General features: G+C 40.4%; 2 protein-coding genes and 1 long non-coding RNA gene across 4 annotated transcripts; 2 read left to right on the top strand and 1 right to left on the bottom strand.

Moving 5' to 3' along the window:
* Window positions 1-5,604: 5,604 nt before the first annotated feature.
* On the bottom strand, window positions 5,605-8,542 carry POU3F4 (POU class 3 homeobox 4). 2 transcript variants are annotated; one of them, XM_027534747.1, is made up of 2 exons: window positions 7,539-8,542; window positions 5,605-6,426 (listed from the first exon to the last, which is right to left on the bottom strand). In XM_027534747.1, the coding sequence occupies exons 1-2, from the start codon at window positions 8,394-8,396 to the stop codon at window positions 6,409-6,411; spliced, it is 876 nt and encodes a 291-aa protein (XP_027390548.1). In that variant the 5' UTR covers window positions 8,397-8,542; the 3' UTR covers window positions 5,605-6,408. The 2 variants fall into 2 exon arrangements, with proteins under 2 accessions (XP_027390548.1, XP_027390547.1); XM_027534746.1 differs by lacking the exon at window positions 5,605-6,426 and having other exon boundaries at window positions 7,138-8,540.
* A 1,152-nt stretch (window positions 8,543-9,694) lies between these two features.
* LOC113887763 lies at window positions 9,695-17,961 on the top strand. Its single transcript, XR_003509814.1, has 3 exons — window positions 9,695-9,804; window positions 10,082-10,189; window positions 17,826-17,961. It is a non-coding gene; the product is annotated as an uncharacterized LOC113887763 (long non-coding RNA).
* A 442-nt stretch (window positions 17,962-18,403) lies between these two features.
* Window positions 18,404-19,449, top strand: LOC113887824 (small nuclear ribonucleoprotein E-like). Its single transcript, XM_027535056.1, has one exon. It carries the CDS (start codon window positions 19,062-19,064, stop codon window positions 19,299-19,301), a length of 240 nt encoding a protein of 79 aa, XP_027390857.1. The 5' UTR covers window positions 18,404-19,061; the 3' UTR covers window positions 19,302-19,449.
* The last annotated feature ends 278 nt before the right edge of the window (window positions 19,450-19,727 follow it).

The raw sequence follows: 19,727 nt of genomic DNA, 5'->3' as shown, positions 1-19,727 counted from the left end.
CAGTGGAAACAGTGTCAGACTTTATTTTTTTGGGCTCCAAAATCACTGCAGATGGTGACTGTAGCCATGAAATTAAAAGACACTTACTCCTTGGAAGAAAAGTTATGATGAACCTAGATAGCATATTGAAAAGCATAGACATTACTTTGCCAACAAAGTTCCATCTAGTCAAGGCTATGGTTTTCCCAGTGGTCATGTATGGATGTGAGAGTTTGACTGTGAAGAAAGCTGAGCACTGAAGAAGTGATGCTTTTGAACTGTGGTGTTGGAGAAGACTCTTGAGAGTCCCTTGGACTGCAAGGAGATCCAACCAGTCCATTCTGAAGGAGATCAGCCCTGGGATTTCTTTGGAAGGAATGATGCTAAAGCTGAAACTCTAGTACTTTGGCCACCTCATGCGAAGAGTTGACTCATTGGAAAAGACTCTGATGCTGGGAGGGTTTGGGGGCAGGAGGAGAAGGGGACGGCAGAGGATGAGATTGCTGGATGGCATCACCGACTCATTGGACGTGAGTCTGAGTGAACTCCGGGAGTTGGTGATGGACAGGGAGGCCTGATGTGCTGCGCCAGGGGTATAGGTTGGTGATGGACTGGGAGGCTGCAGTCCATGGGGTTGAACAGACTTGGACATGACAGTGACTGAACTGAACTGACTTAGAAAGTATCCAAGATGAGCTCATCTTATACTCAGTCTTCCTTGATAAGAGAACCCAGTGTTCCAGGTAGTGAGTAAGATAATGTGTGAATAGGTGTAAGTTCTATACCTATATAAGTTTCATGGGGCCACAAAGAGTCAGACATGACTGAGTGACTGAACTGAACTGAACTGAAGCAAATCAATCCTGGAGGAAATCAGTCTTGAATATTCACTGGAAGGATGGATGCTGAAGCTGAAGCTCTCTAATACTTTGGCCACCTGATGCAAAGATCTGACCCATTGGAAAAGTGGCCACCTGATGCAAAGATCTGACGCATTGGAAAAGTCCTTTATGCTGGGAAAGTTTGAAGGTAGGAGCAGAAGCGGGCGACAGAGGATGAGATGATTGGATGGCATCACTTACTAGATGAACATGAGTTTGAGCAAGCTCTGGGAGTTGGTGATGGACTGGGAGGCCGCAGTCCATGGGGTTGAAAAGACTTGGACATGACAGTGACTGAACTGAACTGACTTAGAAAGTATCCAAGATGAGCACATCTTATACTCAATCTTCCTTGATAAGAGAACCCAGTGTTCCAGGTAGTGAGTAAGATAATGTGTGAATAGGTATAAGTTCTATTAATATAATCATATCTATGAAAGAAAGCATAGTGATCTAATGTATTTTTCACTGGAAAGTGCAAAGTTTTGATTTTGTGGATTCTGTTTACAAGAAAAATAGTCTAGGGTCCTTGTATATGATCCTTCTGTCTCCACCTTTTTAGAGGTAGCAGAAGTTAACTGGATTTTGTTTTCAAGATTGTATTTCTTTAAATAAGCCTCTCATTTTGGAAATGTCTCATCAGGAGTGCCCTTGAGAAGAGATACTTTTATTTCATCTTATTAAAAAAATGTTAATCAATTTCAATATATGTTCACTATTCTTAGTGTTTTAAAAGTTAACATCTACAAATGAGTAAGTTGGAGGGTTGTTATTTTTGAAACTACTATTTTAGGACATACATAAAGAATGTTATATCCTTTTATTTTACAGAATAGATGAGTGGTGTCTATTCACATAGTATTGTTTTGCATTGTTACTTTTTCTTCAAGACTTTTTTGAAAGGGTCACATGTTTGGCTTTTTAAATATCAAGTCATAGAAATAACATTCACAATTCTGAGCTTCTATATGCATCTTTAAAAATATCTGACAGGTAGAAAAACACATTCTTTCCTTTAGAAAACTATGTTTTAACCTCTGACCATTTTCTATTTCTGCATTCTCCCCTTCTCCTCTCTCCTTACTAAAAATATATTTTCTATAAAAACATAAAATTATGTTTCTACTTATAGCTTGCTACTGCTACTGCTAAGTCACTTCAGTCGTGTCTGACTGTGCGACCCCGTAGATGGCAGCCCACCAGGCTCCCCCATCCCTGGGATTCTCCAGGCAAGAACACTGGAGTGGGTTGCCATTTCCTTCTCCAATGCATGAAAGTGAAATGTGAAAGTGAAGTCGCTCAGTCGTGTCTGACCCTCAGCGACCCCATGGATTGCAGCCTTCCAGGCTCCTCCGTCCATGGGATTTTCCAGGCAAGAGTACTGGAGTGGGGTGCCATTGCCTTCTCCGACTTATAGCTTATATGCAATTAAATCAACAACAGCATACTGACTTGGGAGCAAAAGAAATATCTAAATGCTAAATACTTCCAAAAGAGCAGTGTTTGATTTTATTAAAGAAACACATAGCTTATGTACTAATTTAGGCACTAGTTTCCCCTACTCTTTTTGTTTTAAAGATAAGAAACCAATTTTCAGGTATAATATTCTCTTCATTTATTGTTGGAAAGATATGCTGAAATTTAGTATGCATGCAGAAATTTGTTATGTATGCAGAAATCCACAAACAGATTATCAACCTATGTCTACATACAAATGCATACTTAATTCACATATTTGACTTTGTTTACCTATCTGCAACACCTAAACAATTATTCTTTTCACATCTACCCCCCACCCCCATACTCACTTTATTGTCTACTGCTCTAACCAGGTAATGGAAATGAAACATGCTTGCTTTCACACCATTAAATATAGTTAACTATTATTTTTCTTTTTTCACCCATGAATTCTTATTATGGGAGGGAAAGACACTGCTGTGAAGAATTGAAAGTAACTGAGACTAAAGCTGCTTCTCCTACAAAGGTCTTGGTTTGGAATTGGGTGGTGTCAACCTTAATACAAAGAATATCCCAGGCAGAGGCACCAACATCCCCTGAATTTTAATGAAAATGTCATGTTTAAGATATAACAAGGTTGATAAGGAGGTCATCAGAAAAGCCAACTAGGGCTTAGTTATATGTTAAGAGAAAGAAAGGCAGTAAAAGAACCAAGTCTCATAAATATGCATAAATATATGTAATCAATAATACATAGTAAAATACTGATAAAATACTGTGTCTATATGTGTATATTTATACAAGTATTTCCTGAAATATCTGCTTGTGGCTCCATTAAAATGTTCAGAATGTACTGCTAGTTGATTTCTGTGCACTTTAGTAAGCAAAGGTATAACTTTCTAATCAATTCAAAATTGTTCATAGGATGTTGAAAGAGAAATAAATTAGGTGGTAAGAATGGAAACAGAACCAACAGGTTTAAGACTATGGCTTTTGTGCTTGTAGTTACATCTCTATAAAACCGGTATCATTTATAAAGAGAGATAGGTCTATTAGTATGCATGTAACATACATAACCATATTTGTATGGTGCACTGTAAAACTTTAATTTATTAGGCAATCTGAAAAATTATAATAATTATCTATTAAAAGAAATAATTTTGCTCTGTCTAATGAAAAAACGCTTCAGAGTATAAACTGAAGAGGATTTTACTGTTGGAAAATTATAGTTAAATGTCTTTTCTATTACTTTAAAATGCATCTACATAAATGTTGTATAAGGCATATGTGTACATACAAAGCTTTAAAATAAAACTGCTTATAATTTAGTGCATTATTCTTCAGCCATCACTACAGGTAACTCCCTTATTTTATTTAAGGCCTTTTGATAAAACAATAGAGGTGAAATATTATATGTGAGTGAGAAGAAGAGTAATTCACCAAACTTTTACTCCAAATATCTCCATGTAATCTATTTTTATTCCCCCCAAACTCACATAGGAATGGACAGAATTCAGCCTTTAATGGGCAATACTAAGTGTACAACAGTTTACCCAAGTTTCTGGGCCCAGGGAAAGCCTTAAGAAAGAGAGTACTTCCATTCCTCATCAGAGGAATGGGGGCTCACCTACCAGAAGGGCATCACCAGATAGGAATGAAGAAGAAGAGGAAGTGGGGTTGCTGCAGCTGGGTGAAATGAAAGCCTCAACGAAGGACTGGGTCCAGTTTCATGAAAGGGAGCTCCAGAGAAGGGTCTATCTACTGGACAAGAGGGGTCACACACTCCTTTTGTAGAACGTTATTAAGATTTCACCTCCTGAAATGAACCCCCTGCCCCACTAGCTTTCCCCAATACTGGGTGTGTGTTTGCATGATCCTGGGTGTGATAACAGGCCTTGTTGTGTGAGTGTATGAAAGGCCAAAATTCAGTGAGAGAAAATCAAAATTAAAAAATTACTAATGATTTCTAACCTGAAGCAAAGCGGATGTGATGCTTATCTGGAACCTGCTTCTATTTAAATGCTTCATTTCATGTACCACACGATAAAAACCAGGAGAAAAAGACATTTTTTTTGAAAAATGTTTTATTTAAACCTTTTAAATCTTATACAACAATAAAATATTGTGTCAATATAAACCCCTTGACTGAAACCATTCACAACAAACATTACAGCAAATTGTTTTATTTTTGACACCCAACGCATCTTTGAAAGAATTTCCTTCTAATCACAATGCAGAATTTATTGAAAATAAATAATTGCTGGAAAATTCAATAGGCAATTTGAATAAAATAGTTGTAAAAGCAACTCTTAATGAAAATAGCATTTATTATACATCAGTTACTAAATGAATAAACTAAATGATTTTTCTTTAAATTAATAACTTCAGAAATGTTTTATACAAAACTGTACAATTATAAAGTTGGCAGAAATATTTGGGTTAACTCAGGTTTGAACCAGAGCGTTAAATGCAAAGAAAAAGAAAATCCAAACAAAGAAAACCCTAACAGTTGTAAAACGTGAACTCCTTGTGTTGGGGGGGCGCGGTTTAGAAATCCCAGAACTAAATCCCAACTACCAACAGAATGCAGAAGCTTAGCAGAAAAAGGTTAAAAAAAAAAAGGTCTGGGATTCAAATTAAAACAGGCTCTTCGACCTGCAGCTGGGAGATACAGTGCACCAGGGCCCTGGCAGCCCATACTGCTGCTGTTACTGCTAAGACGCTTCAGTAGTGTCCGACTCTGTGCGACCCCATAGATGACAGCCCACTAGGCTCCTCTGTCCCTGGGATTCTCCAGGTAAGATACTGGAGTGAGTTGCCATTTCCTTCTCCAATGCAGGAAAGTGAAAAGTGAAAGTGAAGTCGCTCAGTCGTGTCGGACCCTTAGCGACCCCATGGACTGCAGCCTACCAGGGTCCTCCGTCCATGGGATTTTCCAGGCAAGAGTACTGGAGTGGGGTGTCATTGCCTTCTCCGCAGCCCATACTAGGGATCCTCAAAAGGGGGCCATAGGCTTTCAGGTCCTTATAGGTAGTGTGAAGCTTTGTCTACCGCAGCTTCCTCTGGAGGTCGGACTAGGCTGTGTCCCGGACTTATCGAGCCCCCAGCAAGGTCTGGCTAGCAGGGACTGGGTGCATGGGTGCACGTCTGGTCCAGAATGTGTGCTCCTTGGGAATGAGGTGTGCCTGTGGACCTGGCATGTAGACATGACAGCTAGCAATAAAGCCACAGAAACTGCATAATTTTTGGATCTCTACACAGACCAGTGAGATTTTTTTGTTTTTTGTTTTTTTGTAAATAATACTACGATACACATAGCTGTCTACAAACACACACACGTTTGCACGCGCACGCACACACACACACAGACACACACACACACAGACAAAAAGATGAAGAGGAAAAAAACCCAGCCTCCCAGGAGCTCGCTAGCTCACTCAGTCTTCGCCATGGGCTTACTACCAGCTGCGGTTGCTGGAGGCACGGAGATGGCTCCCCATGGAGTCCACCCAGAGGCAATGGTATATACACGAGAGGAGATGGTACGTGGCTAGACCAGAATCCCTGTAAACTTTGCCTATCATTTCATTGATGTTCTGCACAAAGCAGAGAACGCCTGTCCACCACTCCCTCGCCACCCTTCCCTGAGGGTTTCTCACTTAGGGAGAAGGCGGTGAACTGGAGGTGAAACGAATTGGAAAGCGTTGACCCAGTCCGTCGCCAGCGTGTCCCGGTCAGGTCGTCGTCTCCAGTTAAAGCAATCACGTTTAAAAGCAAAATTCTTTGCCTATAAGGGCTAAAGTAGGGTCGCGCTAGCAGCTGGCCTGGCTAGCAGCTGGCCTGGCAAGGCGCGGCGCGGGTGGGGAGCTCTGAGTAAGTGCAGGCATCCCCGGATTTCGGAGGTGAGGAGCACTTTCCGCTCCTCAAGCCGACCTCTTTCGCCTGGCGCCGCAGTGGACTCTTTCTAGGGCATCCAGGTGCACTGTAGAAGCCTATGGGGGTTCCGTAGTCGCGGGATGCAGGGCAGAAACCTTCAAAATCTCCTTTCCTCCTGTGCGCTGGTTTGCAAAAAATCGGCTGCCTATTTTGCCTACCCTAGGAACTCCGTCTCCCGGAAAAAAACAAAAACAAACACAAAATAAACATATATATATATATATATATATATATATATATCTCCAATATCATCAACAACTCTCTCTACTTTATTCTCTCTTCTCCACAAAGATTTGGGATAGGAGATCGGTGGATGGGTAGACATCTCTCCCTCCTTCCTATTCTAAGTAATTAAAAAACCATCAGCTCAATGAAGGAAAAATAATAATAGCAATAACAATATGAAGTGGTCGATTAGATACAAATCATCTCACAAATATTGTGTACAGTTGTAGTAAAACACCGCAGACATTAGAAACGCTATAGAAGTTCTAAAAAATGCAAAACTAGCCTATTGTAAAACAGATTTCACCTGAAATACAGCTGCTATAACCAAGGCGCTGAAAGGTTATTCAGAGGCACACATCTGTCTTCCCAACCCCTTCCCCATCCCTACCCCGTCCCCAAGTTACTCCACTCCTTTCTCTTCCTAGAGAAGAGCGACCAAAAAACAAAACAAACAAACCAAACCAAACCGAACCAAACAAAAACCTTACTTAAAGTAAACAGCGTATTTGATCAGCAGAAAAGGTTGGAGGGAAGTGTTTTTCTTGACGCAGGGAATATGAGGTCCCTGCCTGGATGCTTAATGCAACTGTGTATTCGCGTTAAGCCTGAATGCCTACGTGTGTTTCCTTTCTTAGCGTGTTAGCCTCTTCTGTTGGGAAAAGAAAAAAAAAAAAAAAAAGGAAGGAAGGAGAAAAGAAAGAACAAACGAGAGAGAGAGAGAGAGATAGCAATAATAAAGCTGGAATTAAAGGAGGAGAGTGGAAGAGAAAGAGAAATCCGCGCTGCTCCCAGTGAGGGAGGCCGCTTCCTGGCTTCTGGCAGTTAGAGATCATGGCAGGACGTGTCTGTTTTCACCGTGTGCGTATGCGAATAAACCTCATGTGGCTGCTGATCCCCTGGTGGAGTCATTCTTTTCTCTTTCTGTCTTCGATTACAGAACCAGACACGCACCACTTCTTTCTCCAACTGGAGGCTGTCTGCCAGCGAGGAAATCTCCTGCGCCGCAGGCTTCGGACACTTGAGGAAATGCGTCTCCAGTACGCCCTTGACACTCACCTCGATAGAGGTTCGCTTCTTCCGCTTGCGACCCTGTGCCGCGATCTTGTCAATGCTGGTTGGGCTCCCTGTGGATGAATCAGCCTCTTCCAGCCACTTGTTCAGCAGCGGCTTCAGCTTGCACATGTTCTTGAAGCTTAGTTGTAAGGCCTCGAACCTGCAGATGGTGGTCTGCGAAAACACGTTGCCATACAATGTGCCCAGCGCCAGCCCCACGTCAGCCTGCGTGAAGCCCAACTTGATTCTTCTTTGTTTAAACTGTTTGGCAAACTGTTCCAACTCATCCGAGGTTGGTGTCTCCTCATCCGAATGGTCCAGGCAGTGATGCGAACCTAGGTCGCCGTGGTCTGGGGCTTCCCGGAGCACTGGATGTAAGCTCTGAGCTGAGGCAGAGGCCGGCGGTGGAGTGAGCCCCCCGTGCTCCAGCATGCCGCTCACCGTGAAGCCAGACTGCGAGTACACATTAAGGGGTTGGCTGCTCGACGTGATGGACGGATTCGGAGCCGGGCTCGCTCCCCAGGCATTCGGATGGTTAGTGTGCGGAGAGTGGTGGGCGACATGCGGCGAGCGATGATGGATGATCGCGCCCAATTGTAGGTCTTCGCGCGCAGGCTTCACGTCTTGCTGTTCCAGGGGGCTTGTGGCCAGTGTGGAGGACCATGGCCCTCCATCGCTCAGACTGGTTACCCAATGATGCCCGAGGGGATGCCCATTGCTAGGAACTCCCTGCAAGTAATCACTTTGGAGAAGTTTCTGAGGGTTTCGGAAAGGACTCCCCTGCTGCATGCCCGCAGAGTCCGCATGGACTAGAGAGCTGGAAGTGAGAATGTTGTAGGGATTCGAGGCAGCTGTGGCCATGGTCGGTGAGGATCCCCTACTAGTTATAATGTGGCACAGGGAGCAGCTTCAGTCTTTGACATCTACTATGCGGGGAGCCAAAGCAGCGAGAGCGGGTTACCGGCATCCGCTGAGGCCAATTGCATCGCGTCTTGACCTGGCCTGCCACGAACTCCACCAATGGCGGAGCGAGAGGCCGAGCTAGCTTTCCAAATCAGGAGGGCGAAGCTTGAGAGTTTCGGTGAGACCCAAGCAGGAAGTGAATCAATCTTTTGGCTCCATTGGCTGCCTGGCGCTGAGTGGCAGGAGCTTATTTGGTTAACCCTTCCCCCAACCTCCCACCAGTCTTGGACTTCGCGGATGTTTGTAGAGGAGCGGGAAGGATGAGAGGGAGTGTGTGCGTGTGCGTGTGTGTGTGGTGCGGGATATGATTTTAGAACTCTTTTAGGTTTAGATTAACCCAAATAAAGAAGAATATTAAGAAAACAATATAACCAGTTTAAATGCCATCCAGATTTTAGCGGATATGGATTTTTCTCAGATAAATTTGGCACTTTGGATTATTTGGGTGCCAGAGAGTGAAAAACAAAACCCCGCTCTAGGCTTTGAGCAATGGAACGTCTTCGGTATGACCCTAAATCTGTAGTATCGAAGCCCATGATCCCAATAAGAAATATTTCAATGCGTTTAATTTTATTTTTCATTTATAAGAAACTCGATACCAAGTAAAAAAGCATCTAAGAAAAAGATGCTCAAAATCTTCTGGAAAACAAACAAACAAAACCATGTTGGTTTTTAAGGCATGAAGCACTGGAAAATTCCGAGAAAGTAAAATTTAATGTGATACCGGCAAAAATCAGTTATTTTGAAATTTGTCTCCCAATTTGGTTGGTTAATTAGTAGATTTGCTTTTTTTTCACTGCTCCGTGTCAGCTCCCATCACAGGTCTCACAATTTTTGTCAGAGACAACTCTTGCTGAAGAGGGTAACCCTCCTACGCATTCACCCCAGACACACTGCGAGCCTTTCCAGTCCCAGTAGGTACACAGGCGAATGTTCCTGGCTACCGGAGCCCAGTGTTGTCCCCTAGGAAAATTGTTTTTAACACACACATCTTCAAACCACCCCGAATCCCACACAAATTGAAGAAAATGGAAATCATTTAGTGCGCCCTGGAAATTCAAAAAGAGAGAGAGAGAGATGGCTGGTGGTCTGTTTGGCGTTAAGTACCGCCTCCCCCAACTCCCACCCCCCACCCCCCACTCCCATCCCCGACATTCCCTTCAAGCTTGAATTTACTTTCAGATTGGGAAGACGGGACTGTTTTTACATTTTAGCAAGAGGAAAATAGAGGAAAGACTTGTACTCCACCTAAGCTTTTATAAGTTAGGGAAGGACGAGTCTATGTGCTCCACAGCCCAGTGCAAAGGTATTGCTTGCAAGCAGAGTACGGTGAAATGCAAAGATTTTAGATTTGCTCTCGCTAAGAAAAGGCAACATCAACATCGGATACCTAGCATGATCTTTGAAGTTAAAAAATGACCTTTCATTGCATAATTTTGGAGATAATCTAGTTGCATAATTATATTTGCACTTGCAGAAGACAGCATCAGATTTCCCTTATTGGTTTAAAATTCCATTAAATATATTGCAAGAGCGCCTAGGCTAAGCTTGATTTAAATTTGCATACATTTTCATATATTTAGCAGAAATAAAAGAAGGCTTGCAGCTACCAGAAAGTCATCAAGGCATTAGTTTCTCTAAGAAGACAGATCTGAAGAAAATGCAAGAAAATGAGAAAAAATATAAACAAGGTGAGCTTATTCTGCCATTCCTTTATGTAGCTACAGAGTGTATATTTCCTGTAAAATGAGTAATTTCTTATGATAGCACAGAGCAGTAAGAGCTTATGTTAGGAAATGTGAACAGTGTCTATTATGCAAGAAAGACTGGCATGTGGTTGAGATCTATTTCTTTCTTTCTCTGTCTTTTAAAAAAAGGATAACCACTTGTAATTATTAGCAGAGAGGATCATTTACCATCTTCCCCCTCCTTCTCCCCCACTGAAATTGTGTTTTCATTTGCTGGTGTCCTATTATAAAAGTTTATCTGCTTTTAACCTAGAAATTGATTTTTCCTCTCTCCCTTTCCTTTCTTTTTCCTTCCCTTTCCTTTCCCTCCTCTACCTTCCGCTCCCCTCCCCTCCTCTCCTCTACTTTCTTCTTCTCTTTCTGCCCAGGAATGTAATTTCTTTACTGCTAATTGTGTATATTTTCTTTTGCAAGAATTCAATTTCATTTGTGCCTAAAATTTTGCTTCATGAAGAAAAAATAACTTTATAAAATTAAACAAAATAAAAGTTTTCAGGCATTCTATTAGACTGCCTTTTCAATTATCCATTTGCCAGTCCAAGTGGGTTCAGTTTAGAGGTCAGAGGGAAATGCATTGAAGAAACCATAGGAACAAAAAGTTCATGATCATTTCCAGGTTGTTGTGGGTTCTCCACCCCCACAATTGCAGCTGTGTTTGGTGAAAGGGTTTCAAATCTTAGCCTGGTCATTCTAGGAGTTAAAGCAATTATCAATTCATAAGACTTTTGCATGAAGAAGAAGGGGGACCTCTTTCAATTCTGACTTGCTTGAGTTCTTACAATCTACGTGCCTCTTGCCAGTGGCTTCTGTTCTGGGCGAAGGGGTTTGACCAGAGGTGCAAAAGTAGTTCAAATCTTTTGCCCCAGGCTGGTTGAGGGAGGAGGTGTCAAGGATGTGGGCATCTGCACCCAGCGACAGGTTTTTCCACACCATTGCTTTGCAGTCTTTGAATACAAGAATAGCTTCTGTCAAGAGCAAAAGAAAACAATGTTAATTGTCTTTCTATTTCCATTATTTCCTTTCCTTTTTCTTTCTTCCTTCGTTTTAATAATTAGTTCCCATGAATATAGATACTGCTTATTGAATTCAGATGGAAACATGTCCTTTAGCAGCTGAGACAGAATTTCTTGCACACAAGATGGCAAGATTCTTTGTTTTTGAAGAAAATATCTGCATATAGTCAAATCTTCTTCCTGTTCTATCTAATCTACTGGAGAGGTTTCCTTCACCCTCTCCTGTCAGTCTAACTTCCCAAGTGTAACAGATGCCGCTCTCAAGCGCTCCTTTCTGTGGCTTCTCTTTATTCAGCCTTGCATATTTCTCCCCATGATCTGGGTTTCCATAGAGAGAGGAATAAAAGGGGGGACCATGGTCACAAATCCCCTGCCCCATGCAAAATAAAAGAGCCTTATTCAATAGAGGACCTTGTCTGGACATGGGAGAAAAATAAGTCCATGTGAAGCTACTGTTGCAAAGAGCTGGTAACTTATTTTTCGTAGACTTCCTTTTGCCTTAAACTCAAAATTTTCCACTGGTAAACCTGCTCACTTGGATAGCTGGGATAAATACAGAGCTTGGTGCTCTTCTCACTGAGATCTTGAAGTCCACTGTCAGATCCTTGGATCTGATTTACCCCACCCCCTCCAGAGCTATGGTTTGAATATAATAATGTCTGTGAACCCTGCCAGGTTAGGGCAGCTAAAAGTCACCCTAGAGAAAAGCCAGACTTAGAATTGGAGGAACTGCAATTTTAGCAAGTCTACACACCTGTCTCCAGCAAGGCAACACAGGTTTCAATTACCATGCCTGGCCAGGACACAGCACCACCTTCATTCCTCCTAGGATTGCCTTCATACCCAAACTCACAAGCCACCCTACCTATCACTTTGCTGTTTTTTAAAAGGGCAAATCGGTTAATTTTCAAAAGCAAGCCAGATCAGCTTGATTTACTTGTACTCATTTATCTGTAATGTGGGGGTTCACCGTGACTTTCTTCTCTCACAAGATTTAAGGATATAAAACAATTCTTGAAAGTCTTCACAGACCCCATGCCCATCCCCTTCCCTTTCTAAGTAAGGAAAGACTCACAAAAGAAATTAAGCAGATTAAGGTAGTTCAGATTGCCTGTTCCTGTGGAAGCATCCAAGCGTGGTTGCGGCTGGGAAGCCCGTGCTCAGGCTGGTTCAGAACATGCCCCGGCCATGGAAATTCTGCCCCTTGTAGATTTCATATTTGAGTGTAGATTATGAAGTGTTCTCATCATCAGTACAAATTGGAAAGGGGGAGATTATCTGGGGTTAGAGCTGGTGGAGACTGTGGATGGGTTTAAGGAAAGAAGTTCAAATGGCCCAATTTGAATGTGTATAATGCAGACTGGAGCTCCAGATGGTAGGACATAGTACATACGCATGACCTAAGATTGAAAACTTTACTTTCAACATAAATTCACTTTGGAAACAGGGAGAGTTAGATTTGGCTTGGTGGGGAGAAGTACACGTATTCTTGTTATAACCAGGGAGCTCCTCAGGGATGGAAAACAGTTGAACAGCCTCTTCAAAGCAACAGAGAAAGAAACCTTTTCCCTGATGTCTGTACACTAAGCTCATGAGACATTCTCAATGTGAGACACAGCTGCCCTTCAAAGCACCAGTTTACTGCAGCTGCTCTCATAGTTCTTGTTGTTATTGTTGTTGTTCTTCTTGGCAAACTGCGTGCGGAAGGAGGTAAGGGGCTTTTAATATTCTGAGGGAGAAGTTTTCAAAAAATTAGACGGCATTACCAGACATGAGCCAATACTGATTCAAGCTCAACTAGTTCATTTTTAAAAGATCTCTGTTGGCATTCCTTGAACATGAAGAAAATGATATTTAGATAAAAGGAGAAAGGGAAAGGATGGAGTGACAACATACAGCAAATGCTGCAGCAGAAACAAGGTTATTTAATATAATACTCATCACAGTCTTCAAGAATGCTAGTCATTTGCTAGCAAAATCCACTGTCACTGGGGGAAGTGCTGAAGTATCTTGTGGCTGGGGCAGAGACAGGAGGTTTAGAAGATAGATAGGGACAATAGAGACCTGGTACTGGCTCCCACCAGTGCCACTGTGTAGGCAAGGTCGAGCTGATCCTTTCTTAGTTTCTCTTCCGAGTTTACAGTTTATTTCTTCCCTTGGCATTGCCAGATTTTACAGGATCCCAGGGAAATAACACTATACGGATGGAGCTATTGTGCAGTATTCTATGTGGCTATCATTTTTCCCAGTAGTAGGATTTAGGGTGTCTAGAAATCATTATGGGTATTTGCCAGTCACATTTTTTTGTACAACAAATAAAGACTAGTTTCTAGGAGTCCAGTTAATTGTTTTTTAAAAAATACAGATCCAGTGTGGAATTACCTCCGTGTGTGTGTGTGTGTGTGTGTGTGTGTGTGTCTGTCTGTCTGTCTGTCTCTCTATATATAGTGAAGTCGCAGAGTGTTTATAAATTGTGGTGGTTTGTAATTTTTTTTTAATGTTTAGTTTTTTCTTAAAACAGAAGTAGTAGGAGCATTTAAAGAGAAAAAAAAATAGTTTCAGCTGTTCAATTGATCTTGTAGAGATCTTGTAGAGATGATCTATTACTTTAAATTCTTTAAATTTAATAAGGACACGTCAATAAGTCCACCTAGTTGAACATTAGAGGCTGTTTATAAATCACTTTGTTAGTTAATAGAGCAGCCACAAACTGCAATTCACTTCCTTCTTCATGGACAGATTAAGCTTTTAACATACAAAATTCTAAGAATGCTCCTCCGGTTTCATTCATAACTGAGGTTGTGTTTCCCTGCATGTGTGTCTCCCTTCTTTAGTGAATAGTATTTATTTGAAGTGGCTAGCATTCTGTGTCCCCGCTACTCACCCTGTGAAGTGATTGAACTATGGAAACTTGATTACAGATTACAGATTGAAATATGGGGTCCTTCTAAGAAAAGGCTTTTAGTAAGCAATCAGTTGAGTATTGGGGGTTAATGTTACCATTTTTGGGGTCCCATGATGAGCAAGAATCTATTATCATATTTGAAAGTAAGCAAATGACCAGATTTAACCTCCTATTATTTATTCAGAAATTGTGATTACTTTTTTCCCAGAGGGATTTGATTGGGAAACAGGCTGATGATTGAGAGAAAAATGTATTAAAAAGTATTTTTAAATCAAGTATTATATATCAAATATAAATATATAATTAATACATAAGAGAGAAGTGTTTGGGGAATAGTCCACTTTACAAAGACTTTTGGCGAACCCACTTTTTACAAGAATATAAGAGCTTCCTCTGTTGTGATTGCTGTGCTAGTTCTCCGGGAGGGGTGTTAATTTCCTAAATGCTCTTAAAAATCTGCATATTCTGTAACTTTCCTTAGGGCCACTTTTTTGCACTTTGCCCCAGTCTCCATTGGGGGAATCAATTTGGGTTGCCTGCTTGGGAAAGAGATCTATTTGATCTGGTATTTCAGTTTCTAGGTGCTTATGGATTCATGCCATTGTGTGTGTGTGTGTGTGTGTGTGTGTGTAAATTTTATATCCAAGAAGTTTTTGAAAAAAATTTTTCCATGTTCAATTGCTCAGGAGGCCAGCAAAATAACAGCCCTTATCAAGTCTTTCCTCTTGGATCTGCTCCCTAGACCACAACTCTACAGCTAGTCCGCTCTCAGTTCTGGTGTTGTTATGAACTCAAGTCCCTTAGCTCCAACCTGCAGAGAGTCAGAGCCAGAGAGAATCAAAGAGCTGTCCCAAAGTCCTGAACAAGATCTTGCAAGGTGGGGACGTGATCTGCGCAGCAACAGTATTCCTAACCTCCGCGAGGTAGCCTGGCTAAAATGTTTGGGTGAAACCCAGCGTCTTGACCTGCTTTAGCCTCTGAAATACATCCTGAGTAGAGATGGTTGGACCAGGACAGGGGTGGGGGCTTTCAACTGGGAGATTCTGTGTTAAGCTAAGTTGGTAGATGAAAATTCCTTGAGCTGAATGGGTCCTATTCTGACAATCGAGCAACTAAGGAGAGGGGCTTATTTTGCCCACTTCTTGACTTGGACTGTCCTGCCCTTCCCAGGTTCTCATCCTTTATTTGGAACAGGTTCCATAGGAAGGAGGAGGATGAATTTCCCAGGTCTGAAGTGGAGAGAGGTGGCCAGGATCTAGAAAAGCCGGTGCCGGGGCAGCTGTGTGAGCTGTGTGATTCTGGGGGCCAGCAGGCGATTAGCTTTTTGAGATCCCCTGGACCTAGGCTGAGTGTCCTTGTTCCTTGGTTCCTTGCACTGTGGGCCCGGTAAACATTTCTGAGCCCAGTGTCTCCCTCTCTAGGCCTGAACAAAGGTAAGATGATTAAGGTAACCCTATCTTTGGAGGTACAACCCAGCCCCTTTACTGCCAGACACTTTATGTTACCAGAATTCTGCCTCAGTAACACTCTCCCTTGGAGGTGTGCTTAGGAAAGCAGCCACCCTATGATTCTTCTTGTGTGTGTATGTGTTGGGGATGATAGTCATCTTAAAATATTTTATCCAGGCATGAAAATGTTAACTCAGATCATATTGAAGGCATCGGGATTTAAACCTCCCTAATGGCACCCCACTCCAGTACTCTTGCCTGGAAAATCCCATGGACGGAGGAGCCTGGTAGGCTGCAGTCCATGGGGTCGTTAAGAGTCGGACACGACTGAGCGACTTCACTTTCACTTTTCACTTTCCTGCATTGGAGAAGGAAATGGCGGCCCACTCCAGTGTTCTTGCCTGGAGAATCCCAGGGACGGGGGAGCCTGGTGGGCTGGCGTCTATGGGATCGCACAGAGTCAGACACGACTGAAGTGACTTAGCAGCAGCAGCAGCAATCCTCTTTAAAAAGAACAAATTTCCTGTGTATAACAATTGACAAGGGCAAGAGAAATAGGCTTCTAAGGAAATACACTTTGGGTAATCTAAATAACACTAAATTTTTTCTTTTACATCCTAAACATTTCTCTTAACGTACTCAAATCATTGTGAGAATGAGGTTATCTCATTTGCCCCACCTACCCTCCTTTTACTATTTGTACTTTCTGAGAGAGATTGGGGTTCCTGTTTTCAGTTAAACTATAATTCAATCATATATGCTCTCATCTTTACCTTTAGATGCAGTATTTCCCTAGGTGCTTGATGTAAACATTAGATATGCACTCTCCCTTAAATGGATCACATATACCTTGTGTGTGTGTGTGTGTGTGTATGTGTGTGTGTGTGTGTGTGAGAGAGAGAGAGAGAGAGATTACAAGGCTGAACTTTACATATTGAAAAACAAACTTATTTGAGTGTAAGTTGACTTCAAAATTGACCTGAACTCTGTATCTCTGTGTATGGATCTGAACTTTGCAGAAGCTGAGTCTTAGAACTGTAGAAGTTTGATTTTCTTTTAACTTTTAGTGCACAGCTTTGTAGAAAACTGAAATTTGTCCTTTATAAACACCCACATTAGTGACAGAGAGAAACATTTGATTTCTTCCTCTTTTTTGCCCTTCAAATTGAAGAACTGCATTTTCAAACACATCCTTATGTTTTCAATATTACTGAGGAGTCTGCAAAGTTTTCTAAAAAGATGGGAAATAAGTCACAACACACAAATAGAAACATTTTGGTAAAGATATGCTTTTTTTCCTGAGATTTTACTACTAAAAATATAGACAAAACTTTCTTAAAACAATTCTAGTAAGATGATGTCTTGCATTATAAATGTACTCTTCTCTTTACATGTCTTTAGAGCAAGTCTCATCCCAGAAAACCAGATTTAAAACTCTATTTAATTATCTACCCTACAATATTTTAAAAGGTGTCATATCTGTATATGCTATGAAAGGAAATCAAAATATAGTTACTGGAAATTGTGGGGAAATGGTAGAACAATGCAATGAAGTTTAGAGTAGAAAGAAGTGTACTGAGCTTTTTAGTAACCTTTAAATATTCTTTACAAACTCTTCCAAACACTTTTTTGGAAATAAAAATTATCTCTGCCATGTACAACATATAAAAAAAATAATTGTGTCTTTATGGGATAAATGCTTACTTTTGGAGGTGATTATTGAAAGTAAATAATGATCATAAATAAGCTAGCTCTGATGAATGATTTCTGAGAAACATTAAATGTCCCTAGCTTACATAATTATAGCTGGACACTCTGTTTTCAAATATGTATGAGTATTTCTGGCTTGGTGGATCTGCAAACTGCTTTGAAATGACCAGTTGTATGCAAGTATATTGCAAGTAAACCAAGTAAATTGAGATCATTCTCTATCAGTTTAATTTATGTTTTATAGTTAGTTTAGCATTCTGATTTGATTGTCTTAGTAATGTGAATTGCCTACAGCTGCTGATGATACAGCTTTAATTCTGTTTTAAAGGTCATGTAAACATGTGCCTGTAACATAAGGAATGCAAATTCAATTCCCTTTTAATGTTTCCTCACATTTACTACACAGCCTTCACATAGAAAATTAGCAGGATTTAATGTAAAACTATCTTAATGTTATGATTTCATTAAAATCCTTTTTCAATATTTTACTTTTCCTTTTGCAGGGCAAAGAAGTCTTCCTCTGCTTTGCAGTGCATAGCTTATGCAACATACATTACTCATACTGGAGGCATAAAAATATTTCTGTCAAGATTTTTCACTTTTCCAGTGCTTTTTACTAATAAAGAACTGAGAATTTCATTTCTGTCTCTCTGTAGCTTCGGGTAAAAAGGACACAAAGCAAACTCAATCATCTAACCACATTTTAGATTGCAGTGGAGAGAATGAGAATATTGTGCACGTGTTTAGAAGCCTCTAGTCAAAGGCTTTTTTATAATCTGAACATTTGATCAAAACTGAACTGTGGAAAGCATATTATCAAGAAGAAAAAATATATTTAAAATAGAGTTGACACAAAAGAATGCTTTAGTTGTTCCAGTTAATATAAAATCATACAAATTATGTCTTCAAAGTTTCTATGACTTAAATATTGATGGTTAGGCAGAGTTGTTTTTTATATTGCCTTGTTTTTAATATTTATATTATTATTATTTTTATTATTTTTTTTACCTTACAATATTGTATTGGTTTTGCCATACATAAACATGAATCCGCCATGGGTGTATGGAACATGTGTACATTGCCTTTTAAAATATATGAAGACCTTGAGATTAAGGCAACATTTGCTAATAGATTACAGTAAAACTTTTGAAAATGTGCTTTAAGAAATTGAATAAATCTTTACAAAACAGGCAATTGTTAGTGTTAAGAAATAGTAGTGTAGGGTATAAGGGAGGTGAGTATGTAAACATACAGGTTGAAATAAGTGGAAAGCTTTACTTCATTCTCCAGGTGATGCCATTGTGCTCTTTAGCTTATATTTCTTCTCATATTAGCTCTAAGCTAGAATTTATTCACACTGAAATTAAGCTGGAGATAATGTTTTCAAATATCTTTCTCTTTAAACTGAATTGATCAATTGATAGAAGTGGTAAAAACAAAATAGAAAGTATATGTACATCTATTGATTAATTAGCATATTTTAACACAACAAAAATATAAATTAAAAAACACATAAATGAAGCCTGAATGTCACCAGTCTTAAATGTAGTTTCTTTTGCTACGAGGAACAAAGATTCAAAAATTTTAAATTCAAATTTGGAAGACGATTGCAGTTCTAATGGAGGAAATGTGTTTTGCTCTGTGTTTATGTTTTAAAATTGTGTTGCAGTGGAGCGGTGTGATGCTTGTGAGCTTCCAGCAAGACGTACCGGGGCCAAGGCCAGAAGGTGCAGAAGGTGATGGTGCAGCCCATCAATCTCATCTTCAGATATTTGCAAAATAGATCTCATATTCAGGTGTGGCTTTATGAGCAAGTGAATATGCGGATAGAGGGCTGTATCATTGGTTTTGATGAGTATAGGAACCTTGTATTAGATGATGCAGAAGAGATACATTCTAAAACAAAATCAAGAAAACAACTGGGTCGGATCATGCTAAAAGGAGATAACATTACTCTGATCCAAAGCGTCTCCAACTAGAAGTGATCAATGAAATGAGAAATCGTTTGGTAATACAGTTGGTTTTTTAGGTGCCCTTTGTTAGAGATGTAGTTCTAAAACATGTATTCATATTGTTGTGCTCACCCTTATGTTATTACCAGATGACAATAAATGCTGTGGGACTGTTTTTATCAAAATAAAAGTAAATAAATAAAATTGTGTTCTAGGTGAATAATCATGAATGCCCATAGGGGAAAAGAGCTATGGGCATGAAAATCTTAGGTGTGGATCTAAGTGGTTAATTTTTAAAAATTTTGCCTCTGGTTTTCAGCTTACACTTTCAAGAACTTCCTTTATTTTTTCTTTTTCTTAGTGGCAGGAATTCAACATACAATGTTTATATGTAAAGCCTCAAAAAATTGCTACATAGTCATGATCACTTTGAACTCTAACAATATAATACTG

The sequence above is a fragment of the Bos indicus x Bos taurus genome, chromosome X (assembly GCF_003369695.1).
Source record: "Bos indicus x Bos taurus breed Angus x Brahman F1 hybrid chromosome X, Bos_hybrid_MaternalHap_v2.0, whole genome shotgun sequence".
NCBI classification, from domain to species: Eukaryota; Metazoa; Chordata; class Mammalia; order Artiodactyla; family Bovidae; genus Bos; species Bos indicus x Bos taurus.
The sequence above is the reverse complement of the archived record's forward strand: the minus strand, read 5'-3'. Positions and strand labels throughout refer to the sequence as shown.